Source organism: Eleginops maclovinus, chromosome 3, assembly GCF_036324505.1.
Source record: "Eleginops maclovinus isolate JMC-PN-2008 ecotype Puerto Natales chromosome 3, JC_Emac_rtc_rv5, whole genome shotgun sequence".
Taxonomy (NCBI): Eukaryota; Metazoa; Chordata; class Actinopteri; order Perciformes; family Eleginopidae; genus Eleginops; species Eleginops maclovinus.
The window spans coordinates 7,200,531-7,220,841 of NC_086351.1; the positions used below are offsets into that span (position 1 = coordinate 7,200,531).

The 20,311-nt window shown below is 37.1% G+C and overlaps 3 protein-coding genes across 10 annotated transcripts; all 3 read right to left on the minus strand.

Moving 5' to 3' along the window:
- Positions 1-232: 232 nt before the first annotated feature.
- Positions 233-9,255, minus strand: LOC134861980 (sialic acid-binding Ig-like lectin 10). Of its 6 annotated transcripts, none has more exons than XM_063879622.1 (12): positions 9,110-9,255; positions 8,652-8,717; positions 7,906-8,325; positions 7,296-7,616; positions 6,325-6,606; positions 5,493-5,774; positions 4,623-4,904; positions 4,248-4,529; positions 4,044-4,155; positions 3,657-3,702; positions 3,005-3,277; positions 233-493 (listed from the first exon to the last, which is right to left on the minus strand). In XM_063879622.1, the coding sequence occupies exons 1-12, from the start codon at positions 9,120-9,122 to the stop codon at positions 467-469; spliced, it is 2,406 nt and encodes an 801-aa protein (XP_063735692.1). In that variant the 5' UTR covers positions 9,123-9,255; the 3' UTR covers positions 233-466. The 6 variants fall into 6 exon arrangements, with proteins under 6 accessions (XP_063735692.1, XP_063735693.1, XP_063735690.1 ...); XM_063879623.1 differs by lacking the exon at positions 233-493 and adding an exon at positions 917-1,127; XM_063879620.1 differs by lacking the exon at positions 233-493 and having other exon boundaries at positions 1,340-3,277; positions 3,657-3,699.
- A 217-nt stretch (positions 9,256-9,472) lies between these two features.
- Positions 9,473-15,593, minus strand: LOC134861982 (sialic acid-binding Ig-like lectin 5). Of its 3 annotated transcripts, none has more exons than XM_063879626.1 (10): positions 15,512-15,593; positions 14,923-15,028; positions 14,177-14,584; positions 13,581-13,901; positions 13,410-13,454; positions 12,351-12,632; positions 11,989-12,267; positions 11,728-11,839; positions 11,561-11,645; positions 9,473-10,926 (listed from the first exon to the last, which is right to left on the minus strand). In XM_063879626.1, the coding sequence occupies exons 2-10, from the start codon at positions 14,978-14,980 to the stop codon at positions 10,531-10,533; spliced, it is 1,986 nt and encodes a 661-aa protein (XP_063735696.1). In that variant the 5' UTR covers positions 14,981-15,028; positions 15,512-15,593; the 3' UTR covers positions 9,473-10,530. The 3 variants fall into 3 exon arrangements, with proteins under 3 accessions (XP_063735696.1, XP_063735695.1, XP_063735697.1); XM_063879625.1 differs by having other exon boundaries at positions 13,128-13,454; XM_063879627.1 differs by having other exon boundaries at positions 10,603-10,907; positions 13,128-13,454.
- Positions 15,594-16,790: 1,197 nt separating this feature from the next.
- Positions 16,791-19,824, minus strand: LOC134861983 (myeloid cell surface antigen CD33-like). The gene is made up of 6 exons (XM_063879629.1): positions 19,682-19,824; positions 18,937-19,344; positions 18,341-18,661; positions 17,636-17,911; positions 17,257-17,353; positions 16,791-17,158 (listed from the first exon to the last, which is right to left on the minus strand). The coding sequence occupies exons 1-6, from the start codon at positions 19,740-19,742 to the stop codon at positions 17,050-17,052; spliced, it is 1,272 nt and encodes a 423-aa protein (XP_063735699.1). The 5' UTR covers positions 19,743-19,824; the 3' UTR covers positions 16,791-17,049.
- Between the last annotated feature and the right edge of the window lie 487 nt (positions 19,825-20,311).

Consider the following 20,311-nt stretch of genomic DNA (forward strand, 5'->3'; position numbering starts at 1 on the left):
TCTATGCTTTTTTCTGTGCCATTTTCTAAAGCAAAGAGAATAAAATACACTGTTTGTTGCTGCAGTGACTGAGCCTCAAGGAACACTTTCACACTGTTGGGTTGGGGCGTCTGTGTGAAGGTTATAAATACGGCATTGTAGCGGGGAAACTTCACTGTGTCCATGTATCCCTCTGGTTCAAAGGGAGAGGCGGATGGGACAGGTGGAAGATCCCACAGACGAAAGTCAGGATGTTTAGGGTTAGGGTAGCATGCCACTTCCTCAGGTGCAACAGGCGACGCAGAGGGAGTTGCTCCATCGTCCCCAAAGCTGAGGCCATTGAGGGAGTTTATGAAGGAGGCTTTTTCATCCCCACGGTCCCCAATCACAGCCAGGTTGATCCTGCTGATCAGGAGGTCTTCTAATGCATCTTTGACATCTGATAACTTATTGTGGTCTATGGACTCTTTTAGGGTCTCAATGAGGTTCAGACTTCTGAAAGCATCCGCCATACCTGTGAAAAGGTATACATTACAATTACATTTAATATAGATATAAAAGCAAATGTATACAAAGTCAATCAGCTTTACCATAGTTGTAAGTATAACAATAGATTTGATGACATAAATACCAAAAACAAAGATGTGGCAACAAAGTTCGATAAAACCTGATAGCAACCATTTATTTCTGGTGTCACAGGAAACTCACACCGATGCACACAATGTTTAAAACTGAACTAAAGGTTTACATGGTTTCCCAACCAAAAGTCTTTAGATCAGGAAATGTTGTACATGCATTGCTATCAGTAATCACTAAAACTGTTGATTATTTCTGCTATTCAGAGAATTCCCATTGTATAAACCAATGAAATATAGACCTTTTACCAATGCAACATTTCAATTTATTACAACACTGCACATTCTCACCTACAGGTCTCGAGAAGCAGCCGTGTGGTTGAAATATTTGTTCTTGGTTGACAAATCTTGACTCTTCTGCAGCTCTGAAGCACAAGCAGCTTCAGGTTGATCTATTTAAAGGTGTCTGTCCCGTGGGTGGGACATTTGTAATCCTGTTAGCTTATCCTTAATCCAAAATCACCCTCTGCACATGCCCACTGTGAGTACATGTTAAACTGTACTTTTTAAAGCCTTCAAGGAGAAGCACATAAATAAACATACACTTTTTAAATAAAGAGACATCTGAAGAGTCAATTTTTGTGTGTGACGTATCAGAAAGGTTGCTGTGTATGTGGATCAGCCACTCATTTTGTTATTTAGGTATAAATAGTTGATATAAATTTAATATACAGAACTTAAAGAGTTTTACCTCCTAAATTGATGATAACCAAAAATCAAAATGGTTAATATGACAAGTTTCATTTTCTTTACTATGAAAACCGTCGTTACATGAATGTTGAGTTAGGTCAAATACGGTAAGCCTCGTTAAGGCTTTACCAATAAAGAGGAACAAAGTCATATTTATAAATGTGAGAAATGTGTGCGATGTGTTCTTATAAGCAAAGCGTCTTTCTTCCCTTTTAACAACTCAATATGCAAACCACCTGGGTGATGTTTCAGTTGTTATTTTTTGCTCACTCTCATTATTTCCTGTGTTTGTGACAGCAGAATACAGTGTTAAGCATCCTTTATATATATATATATATGAGTTAGTTCAAAGTAATTTGACTTGAATTAAAAATTCAAGTTAAAAGGTTTCTCTGTTATGCTAATATAACAGTCAAAGGAGAAGTTAAAGCTTTTTTAAATTTATTATACAGCTATAGTAGGATAAAGTTAAGTACTGTATTACATGCTCAAATATATGCTTTATAACAATGAATCAAAGAAAAATTAAAAAGAAAAACATTCACCTAACTGACATTCTGGTTCTGACTTTTTAACTGCAACAGCTGGTGCTGCTGGTTGGACATCAGTAATGGTCCTAAAACTACAAATTGCACTTTTAACATGTCTTTTGGTAAGTTCTTACTTCTGCATATACAGTCTTTATACTAAGCTAAGCTAACTCTGCTGGCTCTATAGCTCATGCTATCACAGACATGTGAATTGATTTGCTATTCGCTTCTAACTCCTATGTATAAAACAGTCGGTTAAAATGTGGAACTTCTGTAAATGCTACCATTTTGTTAACTTGGATCATAGTATACAGCTAAAGCTAATCACATTCTTAACAAAAACACTTCTACAAACAGTTCAATAAGAGTAAATAACTTGTATAAGCTATAAACAGCTGTGAAAGGAATGTAATACAGTGTACATATATTCACTATTTCCTATACATACTAAAAGTTAAAATGCAGACTTTGGTACAAACAGAGCTCCTATAGTCATGTTAATGAACAAAGCAATACATTGTTTAGAACAGCTCAATGGAATTAAACAGCAGAAAAAAACTGCATTCGAACAAAGAAACCCAATAAAAAACAATACAAGACCTTCTTCAATATCTTCATAGTAATGATACATGCAATGCTAGCTGCGTGCATTTCTCCCCCCAAAAAAACAATGCATTATAATTGAAAGCCTAACTGCTACAATAATTCATGCTGATAAAATGTACATGCAGTCCATACGGGATGGATAGGGGATCAGCAAAGCACAAACTGTAACGATTAAAAATATTTTGCATATTGAATAGGTGTAACAAAAAAAATGGTAGTAAATTTAAAGAAATAGAACACCTTGATAATGTCGGCTAATTTCACACTGACAGCTGTGTACAGTGTTTTTCAATTACTTTTAAAATTGATTGCACATGGTTTCTATTCTGTAGAAATATGCTATATGTCATTCTTGTTAACTGCATGCATGTTATGCCAATGTTTAATCAGCCATTGTGTTTGCAATGAAAAACTGTTTTTTTCATTTTGTGATTTCAAGCCACACTGTGCTCAAACCTCACCCATTATTTCATTCAAATTTGAGTACAATGCCACATCCTGCCCTCCCTCCCCCTCCTCTGCAGACATGCACTGTTCCCCCTCTTTATCATCACCTAACTTCACCTTTTCCTCTTGGTTGCCGTCCACCATTTCCCCATCCTTTGCACCATTGTCTGGTCTCTCCCCTTTCTTTTTAACTTCAGCGTACTCTGTCTCTGTGGACTCTTGAGTAGCCTCTGGCCTTTTGGGACCCTTTCTTTCCAACAAGCTGAAGTCAATGTCAGAGTATACCACCTCTTTTGGTTCCACATCACCGTTTGGTGGAGCCACAGCTCCTCCTTCAGCTTCCTCTTTGTCTTGGTTCCCATCGTTTTGCACAGCTTCACCAGCACTGATCTGTCAGGTAGAAATTAAAAAAATTTGATTTTCCAGCTAATACAAACCAGACAATTTATGTAAAGGCAAGGCAAGACAAGTTTATTTACAAAAATAAAACATAAAGTCCATACATCAGTAACATACAGTTTAGCTATCAAAACAAAAACAAGAGTCATTTCCCTTGATATACATTTAAAATATATCTTCTTCTTATTTTCTTTGAATCTGCATACATACGACTATTTAAGTTTCTGCAATTTGAAGTTAAATGAAAAACTAAATCATTGCAGAGCATTTCTGCACCATAAGATTAACAATTCAGCAAATATTTTAGGTATTCATATATCAAAGCCAGCTGTGTCTATATAAATGGCAATGGAGCCACTTGAGTAGTTACCATCTCCAGAGTTTCAGCGATTTCTTCAGAGTTCTTCCGTTTACTTCTGGAGAGAAAATTAAATAAACAGAAGCAACAGCAAAACAATTAACAAGCAAGAAGTCTTAAGAAAGGACCATACTTTTTTATTAAGAATGCTTCAGCCCCAAATCGATGAACATCATTATCACATTAATTATTCATCATGACTGCTGACACATTTTCCTTATTTTTTGACAGTTTTTACTAATTACCAGGCAACTTCAGTTTTTTGATCTATTGCTTAAATACTCTCTATAAAGGAGGATCTATCTGGAGGATTGTCTCCACACTGCTCTCAACAGCCTTGCATAAATGAAATGTCAACAAAAAAAAAGCACAGCCAACAAAAACATATAAAATGTGTACCTGTGGCATTTTCTGGCACAACAGTAGATGGATGTTGAAGCAAGTAGGCCAATCAAAAACACAATGATGAGTGGCAGCAGATTAAAAGTTGTGAATAACATATGGAGGGGATCTGGAAAGGAAAAAAACAGATTAATAAAATAAATAATAGCTTTGATCACCGGTGGTCTTGAGTCAAGAGAGGTATTAGCTGTCAACACTTACATTCTATTACATTTATTTTCGTAACATTGAGGTTTTCTTTTGCTTCCCCAATATAATTTCTGCTGATGCACTCGACAGTGGTGTAGTTGCGATCTTTTACAGATACAGTAAAGCTGACGTTGACTGTGTGGTTTGAGAAGTTGGTAGTGACAGAGTATTCAGTGTGAGCATCTAACAGCGGCCATTTGATGGTGGGTAAAGGAAAACCGTCAGTGATACACACACATGTCAGAACCTCCGACTGAACCACACATCCAGAGGTACTGAAGATCCTTGGATGAACTGCAAACACATACACAAGGGATTTGAACAATACAGCAAACTTACAGTAAGATGATATTATTGTAATTGAAAGTAGTAGAGCAGCCTACTCACATGTCACATTTACTTCAGCATGTGTACTCAGAGTAGGGATCTGGTGTGTTGCTGTGCAGACGTACAGTCCAGAATATTCTAATGTCACATTGTGGATGATAAGAGTGGCTGTTCTAGTGTCGTTATGGAGGTCCAGTTTGGTTTGTTTTGTCAGGTTTTTGACGAGACCATGTTTAGTCCATGCCATAACAGATGGAGGGAAACTTCTAACACTGCAGGTCAGATGTAAATCATCACCTTCTTTGATTGTTGTATTTCCAGTGATCACAGGTTTCTTCACAACTTGAAGAAATAAAACAAGGAAAACTATAATAATTAGTTTGAAAAAATGTTAAACTTCATTGTCACTACCAGTTCAAAGCCATACATTCTAACAACCTATCATCTTACAAATGTGGCTCCAAGCTGAGGCTGAAAAACACCTAAATGTGGTGAAGTGCCTAAATATGGGTGAGACATTTTAACTAAAGGATTATGTTGGTGAGAGTCTATTATTTAAGAAGTAATATATCAATCAATAACTACAATGTAATACACATTGCCGTCTGATAATACAGATACCCGATAAGAACTTCTCAAGATCAATAAAAACAAATTAAGTACAAATAATGTTATGTCAACTGCGTGATTTGACAAAGTGACAGAGGATTCAGTGTAGTCCAACAGAGACCATATGATGATGGGTAAAGGAAATCCTTCAAAGACACACACAGACACACACAAACACACACGTCAGGACCTCTAAATAAACCAGAATTCTTAAGTTCCTTGTAAAAACTGCAGACACACAGCATGGATCCTAACAACACAGCAAATTCACAGTAAGATGACATTTATGTATTTAAAAGGAGAATAGAGCAGCCCACTCACATGTCACATTTACTTCAGCATGCATACTCAGAGGAGGGATCTGGTGTGTTGCTGTACAGACGTAAAGTCCAGAATGATCTGCTGTCCCATCAGAGATGGTAAGAGTGGCTGTTCCAGTGCCGTTATGCACGATGATTTTGGTTTCGTTTGACAATGCTTTTTGGGAACCATGTTTAGTCCATGTAATATCACATGAAGGAAAACTTTCAACACTGCAGGTCAGATTTAAATCATCACCCTCTTTCACAGTTGTCCTTCCAATGATCACAGGTTTCTTCAAGTCTTTGAGAAAGTTAGACGGATAACAAGAATTAGTTTGACAAAACATTACATTGCATGGTCTCTATTGAATAAAATAGTGAATTCAATTTAGTTCAAGCTGAGGCTCAAACCAGCTGGAAGCCTTTGGTTGGGTGAGACATTTTAACTGAAGGATTTTATTGGTTATAGCCAATATGTAAGAAATAAAATCTCTCAAAAACTGAAACAATGATTGATCTGCAAATTACTTCTGAAAATTAAGATAGCTGAAAATAACTTGTGAAAACCTGTTGAAAAAAAATTGCACTAATAATTTTATGTCAACTGCATGGTTTGAGAGATTTGTAGTGACAGAGTATTCAGTGTTAGTCCAACTGCGGCCATTTGATGGTGGGTAAGGGAAACATTTCACTGAAACACACACACGTCAGAACCTCTGACTGGACCATACATCAAGAGGCACTTGAGATCCTTGGAAAACTTGCAAACACTCAAGGGATCTAATCAACAAAGCAAACAAACACATCATATTATGTATATATTTAAAAGGAGAATAGAGCAGCCTACTCACATGTCACATTTACTTCAGCATGTGAACTCAGAGTAGGGATCTGGTGTGTTGCTGTACAGACGTACAGTCCAGAATATTCTGCTTTTATATTACGGAGGATAAGAGTGGCTGTTCCAGTGTCGCTATGCACGATGATTTTGGTTTCTTTTGACAAGTTTTTGTTGGAACCATGTATAGTCCATGTAATAACACATGGAGGAAAACTTTCAACACTGCAGGTCAGATTTAAATCATCACCATCTTTGACAATAGTAATTCCACTGATCAAAGGTTCCTTCACAACTTGAAAGAAAGACATTTAAAAAAACATAAGAATTTATTCGACAAAATGTAAAATTGCATCGTCATATCAAATGAATCAATTGTTCGAACAATTTCCTATGTGTCTCCAAGCTGAGGCTGAAAACCACCTAGAGGCCTTAAAGCGCTTAAATATGGAGGATCATTTCAATTAAAGAAATATGTTGGTAAAAACCGAATATGTAAGAAATAAAATTCCCATCAAAAACTTAAATTAAATACACTGACGCTTTTGTAAATTCCCTCAGATAATAAAGATACTCCAAAAGAATACAAGTATAAAATAATGACTAAAATCATTGGAAAAAAATGTAAATGTACGTCAACTGCTTTTTCAGATTGTTGTTCAGATATGTCACTGTACAGATGTTCTGTCCAAAACATTCTGCTGTCATAATATTGATGATAATACAACCGCAAACCTCAACCTTATATATTTCCACTGATTATCAGTCCTTGGAGAACATACAATATGATCTGTGATATGAGTAGCTGTACTAAAACAGGTTGAAGCTTTCGATCCTGTCAGTCACGCAGTGTAAGAGGCCTCAAAGACCTTAAGTACAACTGATTGCTTTAAATGACGTTTCAGAGAGGGACATAAACACTTGTCTCAAAAAAGGGAGACAGATTTGATTTCAACAAATCAGAATGTAAAATGTGATACTTACAGGTCACATTAAGAGTCACAGTCTCCTCTGCAGTGATGTTGTTTGTGAAGCTGACCTCACAGGTAACACTGCTGTTGTGGTGTTCAGCTGCAGGGTTAAAGGTCAGAGTGGAGCTGTGTCTCTGTGTGACAGCAGTCAGATTCTCAGTCTTGAAAGCGGTGATGTTTCCTGTGATCTGAGAGTCCTTCACTCCTGCTCCTCTCCATGTCCAGGTGAATTTAGGATTAGATCCAGAACAGAGAACAGGAGCAGTGCAGGTCAGTGTGGTCTGCTGTCCATCCGTCAGAGAAGGGATCATCACTGAGGGCTTCTGGCTCAGACCTAAAGACAGAGCAGTCTATTAGTCAAATCAGTTTAACAGCTTGAAGGTCATCATTCACCTACATTTGGGCATACATATTAGATACTTAGTTTAACATTTCCACTGGGCATTGAGTAAAAGTTAAATCAGGAACTGCTGCAGTTCCTACTGGCTGCCCACAGAGGTCGACAAAAGCTCTCAATGCCAAATCACCAGAATAGAGACTATAAATATATAAAATATGTTGGTGCATTTTATGGGTACAGATAAGACATCTTCAGTGTGAATATTTGCTGTAGCTCTCCATACCTTTAACAGAGACAGCAGCTTTTTCAAGGTAAGTCCATCCATCTGCTTTATTAATGTTTAGCAGACCACCAACTCTGAACTGATATGCTCCAGAGTCTGACTCGGTGAGGTCATTGATGATGATGCTGCAGTTCCCCTGACTCACATCAGGCTCCAACAGCGAAATTCGTCCTTTGAACAAAGACTGACCCTTGTTTAACTTGGTGGTGTTCAATATAACGTCAGAATCCTCACATTTTGATTTAGACTGTGCACATTTGTACCAAACTAAATGCTGGGTTGTAAAGGCAGGCGCAGTAGTGAAAGAGCACGGTATCACAACACAGAGTCCAGCCTCTGCTTTTAGAACTGCTTCACTAAGAGTGATACAGTATTGTGTGTGTTCGTTATGACAATGTTGTCTTCCCAAAACTGATGCACCTGTTAATAAAAACAGTGAGATAAAAAAAGGGAAAGGAGATATACCCACAGAACAAATGATGATACACTCTGATATTTGCAATAATAAATGGTTAAATGAAGAAGCATTGAGCAGACACCGGCATTTCTCAATGTATCATGTTTCTCAAAACCATATTGTCTTTGGCAAATCAAAATCACTAGCATAACTATAAGTATTCCTCACAGAGTTTCAATGTGTATTATTAGTTGCAGTGAGGAATGCTAAATATTGAATACAGATCATTTTATTCCCAGTTTTTAGTTTTCATCAATTATATAATTATCATAATAATAAAGACACATACCTGATGAGAGCAGAGTCCCCCAGATAAGAACAAACATCCTGAGTCCATGATTTGGACGGACTGTCTCTACATAAATAAATAAATACACAAAATAAACTAAACTCAAATATTTCAGAGGTTAAGACTGGATCAAGAACAACTCCAACATTGCCAGCACAGCTTCAGATATGGGTATTGCATCTTCTGTTCTTCTGAAGTAGTATTAACAAATGTGGCTAAGATCTGCTTCAGGGATGTTAGTCCCTAACCTTTTGTTGTATCTGCTACCAAAAGCAGCCATGTAAATAAACTTGAATTATCTGAAGCTGCTTCATCTTAAATGCCGCAAATTAAATGCAGACGCACAAATTTAAAGCCATTAAACCACTGAATTCTCAAATCATTTCATGACGAGGGGAACAATTATCTACAATTTAAAGGAATATTTTAAATAGTAAAAAGTTAAATGTAGAGTTCACCTCTTTTTGCCATTTCTTTGCGGCTCTCTTCTCTCCAGTGTTCTCGGCTGAGTTTCTCTGCTCTGAACTAACTCTTCCTCTCTTCTTCCTCATTTTGTACTTCTTCCTTCTTTGCACTTCACAAAGTTTTCAGGAAGTTTCTCTACAAATTAGCCCAGCTAGACTCCTGCACTTGAAGTTATAATATGAAATATCTTAAAATTCAAATATCATATGTGTATTTGATGATAATGAGCATCTTTAGCCGGTTTATTTCTATTTTGAGATGTTTGTATTTTAAAGATGTTTATTTTTACTCTTTGCATTTTTTATTATGCACAATGCATTGTTTTTTATGCTGCTGCAACAAAAGCATATCCCAACTTGTGATCAATAAAGTACATTTTATTTGATCTTACAGTGAATAAAACATCTCGAAGTGAACAAGTCTATTTATAAGGTTTATCATGATGACTGAAGGTGTGAAAAACATTGCAAGCGTTAGTACCATGAGTCTGCATCAGAATATGAGTCAGAAAAACACAAACAATAAATATACAAACCATCGTTCTAAAACACATAATTACCAGAGTGAAATGTCCATGCATCTCAATGATCTGCATTCATGTTAATATCTGCAGTTAAAAAATGATTTGTTTCTTTAAATATAAAACTCCCTGAACGTGCTAATAATACCTCAAGTTAAAAAGTATTGTTTAACTCCTAGTTATTGTTTCCACTGGATGCAGCCTTATAACAGAGCATGCACTTGTAACACTATGGTTTTGATAATTTGGTTGTTTTTATGTTAAGTTCTCGGAAATGAAGGGGTTCTTCATTTAAACATTGCCTTATATGGCATTTCTGTATCCTCTTAAATAACTTCCTGTTGGCACTTCAAGGTGCTACATGATTACTTTTTTTTAAAGCTAAGGACAGACGACAGTTTTGTCTTCATCAGTAACGCACTTTTGCTGTATTTGTAATGTTTACAGGTTCTGTAAAAATAAAGGTGCTCTTTTTACTTACCACTCAGTGATTTCTTCCCTAACATGAAAACAGGTTGTTTTTTCTTTTAGATGAAATAGGTTCACAAGATATTGTTCAGTCTTACTGAACTGTGAGTCAAGCAGATTCATATAATGCATACAAATAGATATGGGGGGAACATATCTGAAAACCTTTTAAAACTAAACACATTAAAGCACAATACCAGTCCAGTAATTTTCAGTCCAGTCCAATGAATGGATTTGCACAGACTGCAATATTTAAAAATATGAAATGTCTTGGTAACTTCAGTAAATGTAGCTGAATTTGAAGTTAGAAGAGATCAGTGCTAAAATTCATCCATATGAAAATCCATCATTAGTCCATAATGTCAATCACAACAGATGAGATAAAGAGACATTTCATCTTTAAGCAGCTCCACTGTGCAACGGCCTTCAAGTCTCAGCCATTATTTCCTTCACATTGGAGTACAATGCAACATCCTCCTCATCCTCCTCTTCCTCCTTTTCACCATATTTTGTCTCCTCCTCCTCCGTGGCGACGGCCTCTTCCTCTTCCAACACATAACCTTCCTCTCCGCCATTGTCTTCTCTTTCGTCTTTTACTTTTTTGTTAATTTCAGCGTACTCCGTCTCTGTGGTTCCTGGCTTCTTTGCTCCCTCCCTCTGACTGTTTATTTTCAACATGGAGAAATCAATGCTCGCATACTCCACATCTGTTGGTCCTTCATTGAGATCAGTTTCTCCTATCTCTGCTTCCACAGCTCCTTCTTCTTCAGCTGCCTCTTGGAAGTAGGTATGATAATCTTCCTCTGCTTGAGCAACATTTATCTGTCAGGTACAACGTGAAATAATATGACTCATTCAGCAGCTGCTATATTCATCAAAAGTGTACAAAGCACGTCAAATTGATATCTGGTATATTTACATTAATGACAACCCTAGCTTTAAAAAGTCATAGCGTAATTAAAATGTTGATTTTGAGGAAAGCCTTGACACTCGTTGAAGATACTATATTCCATCTTCATGTGCATCTGTTTTTATCATAAAAGTTTGATCTGAGTTAAGAGGAGCAAGTGATACTGCGGTTAAATACTCCTTGGCTCTAATAAGAGATGCTCATTCTCGTGCGGCCGACTTATGCTAAACACATTAGAAGAACTGTAGGGATGCACAGGAAGATGGTTTTTCTACCATATTATCTGTCGACTGCACTCTGGTGAGGATGTTGTGACAGTGTTAGAAAATATTACAAAAACTTATCTTACAAACAGCAGGTTTTTTACAAGGTCAAATAAAAAAATAAAAAGTGAGTCCGACTCGAATGCTAAACAATGAATGTCATTATTACACTTATTAAAATACTAGATGTTATATTTTGGCCAATTCATAATAAAAGCAATGTTTTATGTAATGTACAGAAATGTTTTTATATACAGAATATTACTGGAAAGAATATATTTACTTGTGTTTCCTCTTGACTGGCCACCATCCCCATAGTCTCTTCCAGATTTTCAGAGATCTTCTGTTTATTTCTATGTAACAAAATCCTTTAAAACAGCATCAAGGTTACACTTATGTTTGAAGATTATCCACAAAATAAACTAGGTATTAATTATTGATTTAGTGTACCTGTGGCATTTTGTGGCAAAACAGCAAAGGAATGCTGACAGAAGTACTCCAATGAAAAAGGCAATGATGACTTTCAGCTGGGAAACCATTTTAAATATATTTTGGGATTTATCTGCAATGAGGAGAAACAAAAAGAAAATGTCTTAAAACTACTAAACATGCAATAGTTTATATCCCACATCTTGCACGATTATTGTCTAATTGTATAACAGTAAAGCAGCTGTCTACAGCAACTAGAGTGTTTTATTTGACAACACGTACCCCCTTGTTCTGACGTGTTTATTCTGATGGTGAGGTTTGTTTTTGCTTCCCCATTTTCATGGGTGCTGACACACTCAACAGAGGTGTTGCTGTTATGTTTCAAAGTAAGGCTGCTGTTGATTGTGTAGTTTGACACAGTGGTAAAGACGGAGTACTCTGTGTGTTTCTTCAACAGTGGCCATTCGATGGTGGGTAGAGGAAACCCTTCAGTGATACACACACAATTCAGGACGCCTGAATGAACCACACATTCAGAGCTTTTGAAGATCCTTGAAAACCCTGTAAACACAAAAGCAAAGTCACAAGAAAATACTGAAGTATGACCATAAGCTTCTTTTTCAAGATTAGTACCATCTACTTACATGTCACTGTTACATCTGCATAAGTAGTCACCGTCGTGTTTAAGTGTTGCGCAGTACAGATGTACTGTCCAGAATATCCTGAGGTCACATTAGGGATGAGAAGTGTGACTGGCCCATTGTCGCTCTGCAGGTTAGACTCCGGTCCATTGTACAGGTTTGTGTTGAAGCCAGGTTTAGCCCATGTGATATGAGACGGAGGAAAACTTTCAACACTGCAGGTTAAATTCAGAGAAGCTCCCTCCTTAACAGTTGTATCTCCAGTGATCAGAGTTTCCCTCATATCTGTGAAGCACATATACAAACATTTAAAATAGAATAAAAGCTGAAAAATATTTAGTTTGATAGTATTAACCAAACGCATGAATGTGGGAATATCTGTCACATATACTGTATGTTAATTCCAGTTTTATCTGTAATTCATTTTAGGCACAATAATAACTGCACTATGCAAAACAAATATGGGAATTAATACAACAGTGTGGTATGCTGTGTTTAAAATGGAACAGGAGAAACAAAATCTGTGGCTGAAGGTTTTTTCGTAATTGCTTTCATATTTTTGGGGATTGTGCATTTTCTTTCATAATAACACTGGAGGGCGCCAAACTCTAAACATGGCATAGTTTCGACAGAAAGCCCAATGATTATTATTGTCTAAGCATGTGGCTCCAGTGAAGCCAGAATGTTTCTTTAGCCGTCAAAAAAGACTTGCTCTTATAGACTCAATTTAGCGAGAGGAAAGAAATGTTCTATATTCGACCTGTTGAACAAAATACTTACATATGACTGTAACATTAACTTGTTCTATCAGGGTGTGGTTCAGATATTTCACTTTGCAGATGTAAGGTCCAGAATCTTCTGGTGTCATGTTTGAGATGGAAAAAATGTTGATTCCTCTTTCATCCTGCAGGAAAGTGTCAGTGCCGTTCTGCAGGTCAGTCAAAGTGCCATTTTGAAGACTTGTTTCTGATCCATTTTTAAAGTTTCTGTCATAGGAGTTAGTCCACATGATGAGGGATGGAGGGAAACTGTCAACACTGCAGGTCAAATGTAGAGTCTCACCCTCCATTACACTTGCATTCCCCGAGATTTTGGCTTTCTTCACATCTATCAGAAAAATATACAATATGCATTATATCTTTTATAGTGTTAAAGTTGACCTCAGGTGCCAAACTTTCCTGCAAGACAACACAAATCAGAGAACTAGAAAGAAACACAGTATGATCTACTCACAGGTCACATTAAGAGTCACAGTCTCCTCTGCAGTGATGTCGTTTGTGAAGCTGACCTCACAGGTAATACTGCTGTTGTGGTGTTCAGCTGAAGTGTTAAAGGTCAGAGTGGAGCTGTGTCTCTGTGTGACAGCAGTCAGATTCTCAGTTTTGAAAGCAGTGATGTTTCCTGTGATCTGAGAGTCATTCACTCCTGCTCCTCTCCACGTCCAGGTGAATTCAGGATTAGATCCAGAACAGAGAACAGGAGCAGTGCAGGTCAGTGTGGTCTGCTGTCCATCCGTCAGAGAAGGGATCATCACTGAGGGCTTCTGGCTCAGACCTAAAGACAGAGCGGTCTATTAGTCAAATCAGTTCAATAGCTTGAAGGTCATCATTCACCTACAGGTTAGAAAAATAATCAGATACTTAGTTTAAAAGTATGAGGCGATGTGTAAGAGTTCAACCAGGAACTGCTGCAGTTCCCATTGGCTGCCCACAGAGGTTGAAAAATGAAAAACATCCCCAAACCTCATTCCCTATTAAGACTTAAAATAAACCAAATATGTTGATGTAATTAACATTTTGACTATGAATATTTGTTGTAGCTCTCCATACCTTTTACAGAGACAAATGATCTTTGAGAGTATGTAAGTCCATCCACTTCCCCAGAACGAAACCCATTAACTCTGAGCTGATATGCTCCAGAGTCTGAGCTGGTGAGGTCGTTGATGATGATGCTGCAGTTCCCCTGACTCACATCATGCTCCAACAGTGAAACCCGTCCTTTGAACAAAGTCTGAACCTTGTTGTTGTACTTGTTTGTGTGGAATATAATGTCAGAATCGCTACATCTTGGTTTAGACCGTTCACATTTGTACCAAACTAAATGTTGGGGTGTAAAGGATGTCATAGTAGTGAAAGAGCACGGTATCACAACACAGAGTCCAGCCTCTGCTGTTATATCTGCTTCACTACGAGTGATACAGTAACCTCTGTAACAGTGTGGTCTTCCCAAAACTGCACCTGTTAATAAAAAACAGTGAAAATAAAGGGACATAGATTATTATAATTGTGACAACATATCATGATAATACATTGATTCTGATAAATTATGAAGAAAGGCTTCTACTATGAACATTTTAGTTTGATAGGCCATAACAAAAAGACCAATTAAATGATTATCTGAAGTCAGGTAATATATAATGCAAGGAATTGTTGCTTATGAGCTGGTGGAAAAACGTAATACATGTAATGTGGAAGCATGGCAGAAAAATAATGATACAAAGGACAAGTATCATGACATATATTAGCATTATATTAAATCTTTAACTTTTGCATAACAATAAAAATGCATACAGTACCTGTTTGTGCCTTGATGCAGCTCACAGAGAAAAGCAGCGTTGCACAGATAAGAAACATCCTGATTTTATGCTTGAAGCCGTCAGTCTCCACAGGACAAACTTGACACTGAAAGTGCAGCAAACATAGAGGAAGTGAACCAAAGGAAAGCTCCATAGCTGACACACAGATCTTAATACAGGACGATGCATATTCAGGTATTCTGTAGTTGTAATATTACTATATCCAGGGTGTGACTTCCCTGATATGTGTTAGTTCAAAGTCCTTTGTGACACTTGTTGTCAAAATATCTTATATGTAGCTTAATCTTTCTAGAGTAGAGTAGCTTTAAAAACTGCAACTTTGCAACCCCTCAAAATCATTTACTAAAAGAACTGACATCTTACTATTGGTTAGAGAAATGGCAAAATCACTAATTCTGTCCCAAAGCACTTTTTTCCCAAACTGAGTTCACCCTCACTTTAATGGAAAATCAAAGTTCATGAAAAAGCGTTTTTTGTGATAGAGCTAGGACATAACGTTTTCATTAAACAATGTCAATGTATAGCTCAAAAGGCTATTTTAACCATAAATAAAGATGTTGTGTCTTACCTGTTTCTGTCTTGCTCTTTTCTCTCCACAGTGTTCTCTGCTGAGTGTCTCTGCTATGAACTGCCTCTTCCTCTCCTCACTTTTCTTTTTATTCCTTCTTGTGCAACATCAAAGTTTCAGGAAGTTTCCAAACACCTAGCATGTGCAACATTTCTTTGGTTTGCTTGTTGTGTTCAGATCTTCCTGACTTTGCCATGTTTTTGAAAAGGAAACATATGCAAATGTGGGATTGTATATATATATATTTAATCTCGTTAAATCCTGAGCAACCGAAAATCATGTAGGGCACGGTGCCTTGCTCAGGGACACCACGGTAGCACTTGGTCTTTCGGGGAATTTAACCAGTGACCGTCCGGTTCCCAAGCCAAGTTCCTATGGACTACGTCACCACCATAAAAACATTAACTTGTGATGGATGAAGTACCGGAAGGCTCAAAAAGAAAGTATGGCATTTCGCTATCTCAACTTCATGCACCCTCTTTGGATACACTTCTGCATTTGTCTGTGACTTCCTGTTTTTTATTGTGCACTCTCTTTAGATACTGTTCTGTGCCATGTTTATTCATGTGAAAATTAAAGACCATTTTATAAAAAACTATTTTACAACGCCTTTTTTCACATTGAAAAAACACAACAAAACACAGCCTATGCTTGTATGAATGTATAGGCAATATTTTTTTTAAGGTTATGAATTTAGTGTAGTCTATGTTGTAGACATTACTGCATTCATTGGCTTTTTATTATCCTATGGATTTGTCTAAAATGCTGATTATGTTCTGTCATTGAAAATGGCTAAATGACAAAATACCTTTGTTATTTATTCTCTTTTTGTTATATTAACCAGCTGATACCTTAACATTTATACAAAACCAATAAGGGTCTAGGAGCTTCAACATTTCGATATGGTGGAAGCTCAGAGAGAGAATATTTACAGTCCTTTTAACAGAAGTGTGAACTTAATAATTCTTATTTATGCATTACTGTAAGTGAATACCTTCAACCAAATCTGTTTTCTATGGTTTCTATGGTTTCTATGGTGTCCATGGTTTTTATGGTTTCTATGGTTTTTATGGTTTCTATGGTTTCTATGGTTTCTGGTTCCTGTGGTTTAGTTTTTCACGTAAAATTACCGATTTAGTCTGACAGACGAGGTTGAATATTCTTTGGACATTTTCTTGTCAATGTAAAATTGTATGAAATCAATTAAAATGGCTCTTCTTGTCACGATAATTTCTTCTTTTTAAAGGTAAAACACAGAGAATGTATTCAAAGCACATCGTCAACAAGATGCTTTTATAATGAATATTTTAATACAAATAATAATAACATATGTATCCATGTATTTCACTTCAAAAATGTTTCCAAGTCTTCATAAATATATCTGAAAAAGCACAAGCTACAATATACTGTGGTAATACTGTTCTAATGAAAACAAAAGTAGGCATTTCAAACTCATAGAAACTTGCACATTTGAAAATATGATCAAAATCAGTCAGAGTATGAAAACATCATCTTCTACTTCACTCAGGTGAAGCGTGTTAGTTCAGAGGCTGGGCGATAACTTCATAATCTGATGACACGTCTGTTTTCTTGATTGACATGTACGTTCTATCTTCTTGGTTTGGTTTCACCTTCTTTCTTGTGTGCCTTTGGAGAGAACAGTGAGACATGAGGTGTTTTCTAAAACTGCATTGACAGAGCCTTCAAAGCAGTACATGTGGATAAACAGTACGGTAGTTACATACCAGAGGAACATTATGACGATTATGCTGATGACATTTACCAAAAGAGATAAAGCAGCAACAAACCAGGGAAGCCATGCACTTGGTCCATGTTGATTTGCTAGTAGAAATGACAGAGAGTGACAAGAGTTATATTAATCCTGTAAAGTCAGTAGCTACTAACACCCCTGTTCATGGATTTTTACCTGTAGGTGACCAATACCAAAAAGTTATCAACAAAATTCTCATGAGAGATGATAGTGTGCTCTATTGGATCACAATTTCTTAAGTTTTTATGCATAATGTTTATTTTCATAGAATCCGTTCAAGAAACTGTTTCTCATAAGACCAACACAGACAATGCTTTTGCTGATTGTCAGTCATTTGTTATGAATGTGTTTACCTTCTTTCTTCTGTGAAGTTGTAACGGGGATGATATGTTGCACTTCCCCAACTTTGCTTCTGCCGACACACTCAACAACGGTGTTACTGTGGTCCCTTACAGTTAAGGTGCTGTGGACAGTGTGGCGGGACACGGTGGTGATGACGGAGTACTCAGAGTGCTTATTCAACAGCGGCCATAGAATGTAGGGTAAAGGGATCCCCTTACTGATGCACACACAGGTCAGGACCCCAGACTGAACCTCACACTTTGAACTATTCAGGATCTTTGGATAGACTGTTGACACACAGAGTCATAGTTGTAGTTTGAGTCAGCTCCACCATTTGAGAAACGACACAATATCCTTCTTACCCTTTCATTAACTTCAATTCACAGAGACATAGGTGCATACATGTTCTTACAATTTAATAAGATTACTAATAAGATAACTGGAAAACCAGATTGTGACTTTAAATAGTGGAAGTTATTTGAATTGGATAATACATTTCACAGGAAGGACAATTAAATAAATATGCGTTGCAAATGTCATATGTCCTTTAAACCATGTTCTGATCCACATCAGGAACAAGGTGTTAGCCAGATCTGTCCACAAATGTTCTCCGCAATGTTAAATATTAAAGCCGAAAAACTACACACATTTCTCAGACGATCAGCAGTTTCTTTGATAACTTTTTCCTTTTTAAGGGTACTGTGTACAATACTCACAGGTCACATTAAGAGTCACAGTCTCCTCTGCAGTGCTGTCGTTTGTGAAGCTGACCTCACAGGTAACACTGCTGTTGTGGTGTTCAGCTGAAGTGTTAAAGGTCAGAGTGGAGCTGTGTCTCTGTGTGACAGCAGTCAGATTCTCAGTCTTGAAAGCAGTGATGTTTCCTGTGATCTGAGAGTCATTCACTCCTGCTCCTCTCCACGTCCAGGTGAATTCAGGATTAGACCCAGAACAGAGACCAGGAGCAGTGCAGGTCAGTGTGGTCTGCTGTCCATCCGTCAGAGAAGGGATCATCACTGATGGCTTCTGGGCCAGACCTAAAGACAGAGCGGTCTATTAGTCAAATCAGTTCAATAGCTTGAAGGTCATCATTCACCTACAGGTTAGAAAAATAATCAGATACTTAGTTTAAAAGTATGAGGCGATGTGTAAGAGTTCAACCAGGAACTGCTGCAGTTCCCACTGGCTGCCCACAGAGGTTGAAAAATGAAAAACATCCCCAAACCTCATTCCCTATTAAGACTAAAAATAAACCAAATATGTTGATGTAATTAACATTATGACTATGAATATTTGTTGTAGCTCTCCATACCTTTTACAGAGACAAATGATCTTTGAGGGTATGTAAGTCCATCCACTTCCCCATAACGAAACCCATTAACTCTGAGCTGATATGCTCCAGAGTCTGAGCTGGTGAGGTCGTTGATGATGATGCTGCAGTTCCCCTGACTCACATCATGCTCCAACAGTGAAACCCGTCCTTTGAACAAAGTCTGAACCTTGTTGTTGTACTTGTTCGTGTGGAATATAATGTCAGAATCGCTGCATCTTGGTTTATACCGTTCACATTTGTACCAAACTAAATATTGGGGTGTAAAGAATGTCATAGTAGTGAAAGAGCACGGTATCACAACACAGAGTCCAGCCTCTGCTGTTATATCTGCTTCACTACGAGTGATACAGTAACCTCTGTAACAGTGTGGTCTTCCCAAAACTGCACCTGTTAATAAAAAACAGTGAAAATAAAGGGACATAGATTATTATAATTGTGACAACATATCATGATAATACATTGATTCTGATAAATTATGAAGAAAGGCTTCTACTATGAACATTTTAGTTTGATAGGCCATAACAAAAAGACCAATTAAATGATTATCTGAAGTCAGGTAATATATAATGCAAGGAATTGGTGCTTATGAGCTGGTGGAAAAACGTAATACATGTAATGTGGAAGCATGGCAGAAAAATAATGATACAAAGGACAAGTATCATGACATATATTAGCATTATATTAAATCTTAAATTTTGCATAACAATAAAAATGCATACAGTACCTGTTTGTGCCTTGATGCAGCTCACAGAGAAAAGCAGCGTTGCACAGATAAGAAACATCATCTCCACAGGACAAACTCAACACTGAAATTACAGCAAACATAGAGGAAGTGAACCAAAGGGAAGCTCCACAGCTGACACACAGATCTTGTACAGGATGTTGCACATTTAGTATTCTGTAGTTGCAAGTTAACACACTATTTAACACCCAGGGGTGTTACTTTCCTGACGTGTGCAGTTGTTCGTAAAATGTCTTATTTACTGTAATTAAACGTTTTTATAAACAACTTCATCTTTGCAACCCCATAAATCATTTACTAAAGAAACTGGTATATAGCAAAATGATGTATTCCTTCCCCAAGCACTCTTTCCAAACTGAGTTCACCCTCACCTTACCTGAAAATCAAATAACGTCAAAAGCAATTTTGTGATAGAGCTTGGAAATAACTAACTATCAAAAGGCTACTTTAAACATAAGGAAAGATGTTGTGTCGTGCTGTCTCTCTCCACAGTGATCTCTGCTGAGTGTCTCTGCTATGAACTGCCTCTTCTTCTCCTCACTTTTCTACCTCTTCCCTCTCACTTGTATGTGTAAATGTAACTGGCAATAAACTCAATTCTGAATCTGATCT

What these genes read in the sequence shown, in the direction of transcription:
- LOC134861980 (XM_063879619.1), bottom strand. An exon ending in TGCTGAAGTAAATGTGACAT is followed by an intron (nt 4,905 to 5,492) that starts GTGAGTGGGCTG and finishes TATTTCTTCAAG; the next exon opens with TTGTGAAGAAACCTGTGATC. An exon ending in TCGCTGAAACTCTGGAGATG is followed by an intron (nt 3,278 to 3,656) that starts GTAACTACTCAA and finishes TCTACCTGACAG; the next exon opens with ATCAGTGCTGGTGAAGCTGT.
- LOC134861982 (XM_063879625.1), bottom strand. Translation starts at nt 14,980, where the DNA reads ATGTTTCTTATCTGTGCAACGCTGCTTTTCTCTGTGAGCTGCATCAAG. An exon ending in ATCATTTGTCTCTGTAAAAG is followed by an intron (nt 13,902 to 14,176) that starts GTATGGAGAGCT and finishes CTCTGTCTTTAG; the next exon opens with GTCTGAGCCAGAAGCCCTCA. An exon ending in TGCAGATGTAACAGTGACAT is followed by an intron (nt 12,268 to 12,350) that starts GTAAGTAGATGG and finishes TTGTGTTTACAG; the next exon opens with GGTTTTCAAGGATCTTCAAA.
- LOC134861983 (XM_063879629.1), bottom strand. Translation starts at nt 19,742, where the DNA reads ATGATGTTTCTTATCTGTGCAACGCTGCTTTTCTCTGTGAGCTGCATC. An exon ending in ATCATTTGTCTCTGTAAAAG is followed by an intron (nt 18,662 to 18,936) that starts GTATGGAGAGCT and finishes CTCTGTCTTTAG; the next exon opens with GTCTGGCCCAGAAGCCATCA. An exon ending in ATCGTCATAATGTTCCTCTG is followed by an intron (nt 17,159 to 17,256) that starts GTATGTAACTAC and finishes TTCTCTCCAAAG; the next exon opens with GCACACAAGAAAGAAGGTGA.